At 63.5% G+C, this 7,959-nt stretch overlaps 1 protein-coding gene across 1 annotated transcript; it reads right to left on the bottom strand.

Annotated features, from left to right (window-relative positions):
* Nucleotides 1-2,390: 2,390 nt before the first annotated feature.
* On the bottom strand, nt 2,391-7,323 carry LOC123375309 (Krueppel-like factor 2). The gene is made up of 3 exons (XM_045026069.1): nt 7,151-7,323; nt 5,731-6,607; nt 2,391-4,405 (listed from the first exon to the last, which is right to left on the bottom strand). The coding sequence occupies exons 1-3, from the start codon at nt 7,241-7,243 to the stop codon at nt 4,230-4,232; spliced, it is 1,146 nt and encodes a 381-aa protein (XP_044882004.1). The 5' UTR covers nt 7,244-7,323; the 3' UTR covers nt 2,391-4,229.
* Nucleotides 7,324-7,959: the final 636 nt, after the last annotated feature.

The following is a 7,959-nucleotide window of genomic DNA, read 5'->3' as shown; positions in this document are numbered from 1 at the left end:
GCTGCAACTAGCCTGGTGCTGCCACAGGAGCATGTGGGATCCTTCCCCATCTCCCCCGAGACCTGGGGGCCCCCTGCAGATCCGGGAGGGGGGGAGAGCTTCCAGATGTTACCAAAGCAGCTCAGTGAATCTGCAGCTTTGCCGCTTTCTGGGGCTGGCTCAGATTCAGTGGGTCTCATTGATGAATTCAGGCCTTCGTGGGGATCCATGTTCCAGTCCCGTGAATGCCCCAGCTGAGCAGGCCCCGTACATGCATGGAGGAAGAGCTGAGTGTGAACAGCCAGAGCAGGGTTATCCTCAAGGGTCTCACCCCAGGTCCCCTCAGCCACAGACCATTTTGCCTCAAAGGTTTTGGCCCTAAATTGCAAAGTAAAATGTGCCTGAGAAAGACCCCAAGCTCCCTAGTGGAGTGTCAGCGGCCTTAGAAGAGAGGCTGGCGACGGAACGTGAGGCGAGCGCCCTCTCGCCTGCAGCCCATTCTGGGCTGAAGCCCGGGGCAGCACGTGGCTACGGGCGCTGTCCTCGCTCTGTGGATGGAGGCTGGCAGGCTCCGGGGTGGTAGGGCTGGCCCTGAACTCCACAGCTCCCGCTGGCTGCACCCCTTGGAGGGCTCCTCACCTGCTGTTTTGGTGCCATGGCTGTTTTGTGCCCTGCCACGGGAACAACCCGTCACTGCCTGCGGGCAGCTCACCGTGCAAACGAAGGGCTAAGTGGCAGGCAAGAAAGAGTCCTGGCCTTGCCTTGCGCTTCCCTCCCACGCACTGCCTGGCAGGGCCAAGAGATGATGAAAGGGGCCCAGGAACTGGTTTTTCTCCCTGCAGGATTCAGCTCTGAGCTCACCGGGGCAGGTGAGCTGTCACTTTGGCTGGCAGATGCCTGGGACAGCAAGCAGCAGACCCAGCCATTCCAGTGTTACAGGAAGGCTGTAGAAACCCAGATTACCTAGGAAATAAAAATCCCGAGCCAGCGATTATACACACACACACACCTCCCCAGCTGGCTGCGCCGGCCTGACTCACCGCTTAGTCAAACAGCCCACACCTTCCCGGGACGTTGGCAGCTTGACATTTCTGAACAAGTCGCTGGAGAATTTGCACCAGCCCTGGACATTTCCCCTGGAGCCCGGCTCCTTGTCAGAGCAGCCAGCAGAGGCAGGGCAGGTGCCCTGGAACAGACAGGCCAGAAAATCCCCCCACTAGAGCCAGGCCCGCTGGATCACCCTGGCCCACACTTGGGGGTCTGCCAGCAGGGAACCTGCAGCCACTAAGACGGGGGCGCTGTCAGTTGTGGTGGAGGCTGAAGCAGCATATACCTCGGCTGTCCCGTGCCTAGAACTGCCCCCATGTGAGGTGCCCTCCCCCAAGGGGTGTAAGCACAGAGGCAGAATGGAACCCCAGGCATGGAAGGATTTCAAGGCAGGACAAATCCCCAACACCCCAAAGCTAAATTAATGTCCTGGAGTCCCCTGTACCTGCCCCTGCTTCCCCCAATCCCCTGCCCAGCGCTGCCATGTCTAGTGACACCCTGGCACAGTCACAGCAGCACCCCTGAGACACCCCCAACCTGCAGGGGGACAGGAAGGACCCAACACTCCCTTTGGTGCACAGCTGGGCCAGGCCTGCAGGCTGGGATGGGCTCAGCCCCGTCACATTCCCAGGGGCAGGGACTCACAAGGCAGCCGGCCTTGCAGGAGCGGGATTTACCTGCTGCTCCACTCAGCCCCCCAGTGGAGAGGCCGGGCCACGAGGGGGAGGGGGGTTACCCAGGAAAGGGAGCCAGAGGGTCCAGGCACCCTGCCCTGCCCAGGTCCCAGCCAGCCAGCATGTGCGCACACAGGACTGGGCAGGTGCCCCCTGACACACATCCAGAGGGCGGTGCACATGGACACAGCTGCAACTCCTTTTGCCCCAGCCCTCTGCACCCCACTGGGAGCAGGGGCCTGAGCCGAACTCAGGGGGCATGAGAGTGTCATTTCTGCTGGGAGCTGGGAACCCGGGAAGGTGCTGCCACTGTGCCCTCCCTTGGGCCTGTGCTGCCACACGGGGCTGGTTCCCACCCATGAACGGCACTGCTGGAGCAGAGGGGAAGTCACTGCTCCTGTGTGGAGCCAGCTGTGCAATATGCTCTCTGCCCTGTGACTCCCTGGCAGGTCTGTGCAAGCCCCAGCCTCCAGAGCAGTGCGTGTCTCACGGGGAATTGGCCGCGGGAGGGATGGAGACAGACCTGCTTGCTGGGCCTGGGACCTGCCAACAAGCCAGCGCTTAGTCACCACTTAATTCCTAAGGAAACCTCAGCACCTGAGAGGAGTGAAGCTGCCCCGTAGCCACACACCTGGCATGGACACAGGAGCTCTAGCTGGGGGAACCCTCCTGGGCTGTAGCCACCTGACAAGGGGGTCAGGACTCCTGGGTTCCATTCACACCTCTAGGGGAGGTGGGGGGAGAATCTAGTGGGTAGAGAAAAGGACAAGGAGTCAAATCTCCTCGGTTCAGTTCATCTGTCACTGACTTGCCATGGGCAGGTCACTTCACCTTTGCCTCCATTTACACATCTGTACAATGGGGAAACTGAGGCACAGGGTGGTGAAACAAATGACTCATTAATGCTTGTTCCAAAGGGCTGCCACTCACCGAAGATGCCGAGACAAGGCAAAGGGCGTTGCCAGATTCCTTCACGGCTCTTAAATAGAAATGAATCTCAATGCAAATAATATTTACAAACAGTAACGCCTGCCATCTGCTTCTCGCTCCTGGGGAAGATTTCAAAGTAAACTCTGCTGGCTCCTGATGTGGAGGCGTATTTATTTATTTTACATCAGATCACAATAGCGCACTGGTGCATATACAGAAAAGTAACATTTCAAAGTGGGGGAGCGAAATGTTAATTGACAATATACACAGCCAGGAACAGCTCTTCTCCGAGCTGGGAGTCCCAGCAGGAAGACAAGTCCTAGAAAACCCAAACCCGCCAGATCCCCGCTCTTTGCCAACTCACAGCGCACCTTGTGGAAGCTGCACATCAAGACTCCTTGGCCTTCTCTTTTTAAAAGAAGGGTTCAAGTACAGCGGAGACCTGGGGATTCATAGGTGGACAAAACTCCTTGTCCTCTTTACACAATAAAGTTTGAGGAAGCAGCTTGGAAAGGGGGCTGCAGCAGTACCTGGTTTCCGGCTCATCCTTCGGCAGAAGGGGAACAAACAAAAATACACAGTTAAAAGTGACAAGACAAATCCAGACCTGACATTACAAATAGGACTGTTTTCAGGAGATGCCGCTGATTTGTACTGGGCATGGGAGCTGGCTGCGGAGGGGGGGTTCCCCATGGGCCAGCTTGGGGCTATGGCAATTCCAATCGGATTTGGAACACTCCCTTGAAGGGCATAAAGGAGGGAGATCCCTGTCCTTGTGCTGCTCAGCAGTAGTCAAAATCCTGGAGTCAGGCTCCAACAACCACGAGATCGCTTCACAAATCATGAGATTTGACAGAGTGGGTCATTTTCTGGCCTCACTCCGGTCCCATTTTGGGTTAGAAATTCACTTTCCAAGGAGTGGCAGCTGAGCAGTTTCAGGCACTCTCAGCTTCCAGCAGCACAGCACCCATGGGATGGAAGGGGAGCCAAGTTAATGCCAACACATTTGGGAAGTGATCCTGTTTCAGGGCCTAAGCCAATCTCAGACTATGTAAGTGGGTGGGGAGCGGAGCATGGCAGGACACCAGGGCAGATGGCCCAGGGGTCCGACCTACACTGGCAATTCCTGTCTGCCTTTGAAGAAGGCTTAAAAAGGTGCTAACAGTCTACAGAAGCTGCCTTGTTTCTTTGAGCTTGATTTTTTTTTTTTTTTTTTACAAAATGTACTTTAACCCAGATCCACTCGGATGCTGCCCAGTCTTTACATTACAACATTTAAAAAAAATTAAAAAAAAAATCAAATGTATAAGCTTAAAAATCCCTTTAAAAATGCAAGATATTCAACTCATTCTGTACAGTATTATACACCCGGGCTCAGCACTTCCGCAGCCAGAGTCCTGGGTAGCTTTTATCTAGACATGGCTGTGGAAGATCCAGCTGGTTTTACCTTTAAATATTGAGCGTTTGCTCTTTCCAGACCTCGCTAGCGACATAAATTAGTTGCATCAATAAGAAAATATTTTGTGACTTCATAAATAGAGTTCAGTGTCTCCCCTCCCGCCTGGCCAGGGGCCAGATCCCCAGAGGCGTTTCTGTCCATTACATGTGTCTCTTCATATGCAGAGCCAGGTGATCCGACCTGGAGAAGGCCCGTTCGCACAGGTGGCACTGGAAGGGCCGGTGGCCAGTGTGTTTGCGGTAGTGACGGGTCAGCTCGTCTGAGCGGGCAAACTTCCAGCCGCAGCCATCCCAGTTGCAGTGGTACGGCTTCTCCCCTAGGCAGAGAGAACAGCGTTAACCCGCCAGCCGCGGGCACTGCCCTGCCTAGGGGCCGGCTCCCAACCCCCCTGGGCAGAGAGCCGAACAGCGTTAACCCGCCAGCCGCGGGCACTGCCCTGCCTAGGGGCCTGCTCCCAACCCCCCTGGGCAGAGAGCCGAACAGCGTTAACCCGCCAGCCGCGGGCACTGCCCTGCCTAGGGGCCTGCTCCCAACCCCCCTGGGCAGAGAGCCGAACAGCGTTAACCCGCCAGCCGTGGGCACTGCCCTGCCTAGGGGCCTGCTCCCAACCCCCCTGGGCAGAGAGCCGAACAGCGTTAACCCGCCAGCCGCGGGCACTGCCCTGCCTAGGGGCCTGCTCCCAACCCCCCTGGGCAGAGAGCCGAACAGCGTTAACCCGCCAGCCGCGGGCACTGCCCTGCCTAGGGGCCTGCTCCCAACCCCCCTGGGCAGAGAGCCGAACAGCGTTAACCCGCCAGCCGCGGGCACTGCCCTGCCTAGGGGCCTGCTCCCAACCCCCCTGGGCAGAGAGCCGAACAGCGTTAACCCGCCAGCCGCGGGCACTGCCCTGCCTAGGGGCCTGCTCCCAACCCCCCTGGGCTTTCCAGCAGCCGCTTCATCTCCTTGGCTGCTAACAAGGCAGGTGCAGGCAGCGGGGCTATGCAGCCTCCGGGACACCAGTTCCCGCACCGTCCCCTCCTCAGCTTAAGGGATACAACTTCTGGCACTTTCACCCATCACTATTCCAGACTGCCCCCCCCGCCCATCACTGTCCCGCACTGCCCCCCGGCCCGACCCATCACTGTCCCGCACTGCCCCCTCCCCCGCGGGCCCGCTCCTGCGGAGCCGGCACCGGTAGCTCTCCCGCAGCCCATGGGAGTTAGGCGGGGGTGAGGAATCCGACGGCGGGTCGGGCCCAACCCCTCTACGTTGCCAGGCTCCCGTCCTCTTGCCTCTGTACCGGGCCCCCGCCGGGCGTGGGAAGTCCCGCCCCACCACGTGCGCCCCCCCAAGAGCGCGGGGAGAGGGGGGCAGAGCAGGAGCCGTGCGCCCCCGAGAGCTGCGCCCCCCAGAGCGCGCGGGGGTAGGAGAAGTGGCCCCCAGGAGCAGGCGCCGTGCGCCCCCCAGGAGCGCGGGGAGAGGGGGGCTGGGCAGGCGCCGTGCGCCCCCCAGGAGCGCGGGGAGAGGGGGGCTGGGCAGGAGCGCGCGGGAGGTAGGCGAAGTGGCCCCCAGGAGCAGGCGCCGGGCGCCCCCCAGGAGCGCGGGCCGGGGGGGGTTGGAGCCCCCCCCAGAGAACACACCCCCCCCCAGAGCCGGCCTCACCGGTGTGCGTCCGCATGTGCGCCTTGAGGTGCGAGCTCTTGGTGTAGGTCTTGCCGCAGCCCGGGTAGTCACAGTTGTGCGTGGCCGTGCGCTTCCTGGCCCAGGACCGGCGGCCCCGCCTGGGCTTGCCGAGCTCCGGCCCCCCGGCGGGGAAGTAATCCAGCACCGGCGAGTGGGGGGGCGTCACCAGCAGCGGCTCCCGGAACACGCTGAAGTGTCCGTGGAACTGGGCCGGCCCGTGGGCGGCGAGGTGGGCCGGGTAGTGGTGCGGGGGCAGCGCGTAGTGGTGCGGGCCCAGGTGCGGGGGCAAGGGGCGCTCCCCCGCCGGCCCCAGCTCCTCGGGGGGGCCCAGCCTGGGCTGCGGGAAGCCGGGGCGGGGCGGGTAGAGCGGCTGCTGCGGGGGCAGCATGAGGGGCTTGCGGTCCACGGCGCCCGGCCCCAGGCACTCGCCCGGCATGCCCAGCATGCAGGCCTGCTCCTCCGGCTGCTCCTGCTTGATGCGGGCCCCCAGGGGCGGCGCCCTGTGCTCCGCGGGCAGCGGCCGGGCCGCGGCCGGGTGGCCCAGCGCGCCGGGGACCCGCAGCTCCGTGTACTCCCTCCGCGGCAGCTCGCAGGGGCCCGGCAGGTCGGCGGTGAGCAGCTCGGCCATGTAGCTGTGGCTGTCGGGGTAGGGGGCCCCGAACTTGCTGGCGGGCGGGTAGGAGCCGTCGCCGTCGGTGCCGCAGCTCTCCGGGGTGTCGGGCAGGGGGTAGGCGGGGCCCGCCTGCTGCGGGCTGCTGGTGTGGGCCAGGATGAAATCCAAGTCCACGAACTTGCCCAGGTCGTCGTCCTCCCTCTTGATGCCGGCGGGGCCGCCCTCCATGGTGGCGAAGCGGGGCTGCAGGGCGGGGAGACGGGGAGTCAGGGGCCGGGCGCAGCGCCGGGCGCCCCGGAGCCGGAGCAGACGCTCACCCCCGAGCCAGCAGAGCTGGTTGCGCTCGCTGGCGAAGGGCCCTCGGAAGGGCAGGGCAGGGCGCGCCAGTGACCCCGGGCTCCCTCGAACGGGGTCAGCTGGAGCCAGCAGCTCCCCCCCCACCACACACACACACTCCCCGGGATCTGGGCCACCCAGGGTCCCCCCCCCTCGCCGCTGCCCCGTGGGAGCCGACCCCACACCCGCAGGAGGGGAATACTCCCATCCCCGGCCGCCCCCCGCCCGCGCACCTGACAGGCGCCCCTGTCCCCGCAGCGGGCCCCTCGCCCCAGCCCACCCCCACAGCCTTCTGCGCAGCCCCGCAGTTACTGGAGACCCTACAAAAACTTCCCTGGCGCCGCTCCGCCGCCGCCCCCCAGCACCGCGGGCAGTGGCGGTGCCTTATCCCTACAGACACCCCGACCCCGGCCGGCCTCGCCCCACACCCCGCGCCCCCCCGGCACCTACGTGGAACAGCGGCCCCCGCTTGTCCTCCATGGGCAGCAGGCTGGCGAAGGAGGCGATGGGCGGCAGCGCAGCTTCCCCCACGGCCCCGGCCATAGCGCGCTGGGGGAGCGCTGGGCTCCGGGCAGGCGAGGGGGGTTTGCGCTCCCGCGCAGCCGGGAGCTCTCCGGGACAGTCCGAGTCTAGCGCAGCTCGGGCAGCTCCCCAGCTGTTAACATCCCCAGCGCGCCCTGATTGGCCCGCACCTGCTTGGATATTCACAGGCATCCTCAGCCCATTGGCCACAGCGACGCTTAGGCCCCGCCCCCCGGCCCTTAGGCCCCGCCCCTCCCCCTGGATGCGCTCGAAGTCGGGCAGCAAGTTGGGGGGACTCGGGGGTCGGGCCAGTGAAAAGCCCGGCCCGGCCCGGCCCGTCTTCTCCCTAGATCAGTGCCCCAGGCCAGCTCCCCGGGCGGCTGGAGCCCGTGGGGGGAGCCGGGAGGAATGTTGTTGCTGGGGGGTTCTCGGCTCCGTGTGGGTCCGGGGGGGCGGGGGGAGCCGGAGCCTGCGTTACAGAACGGGCCCTGCATGGCCCATGCAGTGCGAGTGACTGTCCGGGGAGGTGGAGGGGAGCCGGAGCCTGCGTTACAGAACGGGGCACTGCATGGCCCATGCAGTGCGAGTGACTGTCTGGGGAGGGGGGGGGAACCGGAGCCTGCGTTACAGAACGGGGCCCTGCATGGCCCATGCAGTGCGAGTCCGGGGAGGTGGAGGGGAGCCGGAGCCTGCGTTACAGAACGGGGCCTGCATGGCCCATGCAGTGCGAGTGACTG

The sequence above is a fragment of the Mauremys mutica genome, chromosome 8 (assembly GCF_020497125.1).
Source record: "Mauremys mutica isolate MM-2020 ecotype Southern chromosome 8, ASM2049712v1, whole genome shotgun sequence".
NCBI lineage: Eukaryota > Metazoa > Chordata > Testudines > Geoemydidae > Mauremys > Mauremys mutica.
The sequence above is the reverse complement of the archived record's forward strand: the minus strand, read 5'-3'. Positions and strand labels throughout refer to the sequence as shown.

What these genes read in the sequence shown, in the direction of transcription:
- LOC123375309 (XM_045026069.1), bottom strand. Translation starts at nt 7,243, where the DNA reads ATGGCCGGGGCCGTGGGGGAAGCTGCGCTGCCGCCCATCGCCTCCTTC. An exon ending in AGCGGGGGCCGCTGTTCCAC is followed by an intron (nt 6,608 to 7,150) that starts GTAGGTGCCGGG and finishes CCCGCCCTGCAG; the next exon opens with CCCCGCTTCGCCACCATGGA. An exon ending in GCACATGCGGACGCACACCG is followed by an intron (nt 4,406 to 5,730) that starts GTGAGGCCGGCT and finishes CTCTCTGCCTAG; the next exon opens with GGGAGAAGCCGTACCACTGC.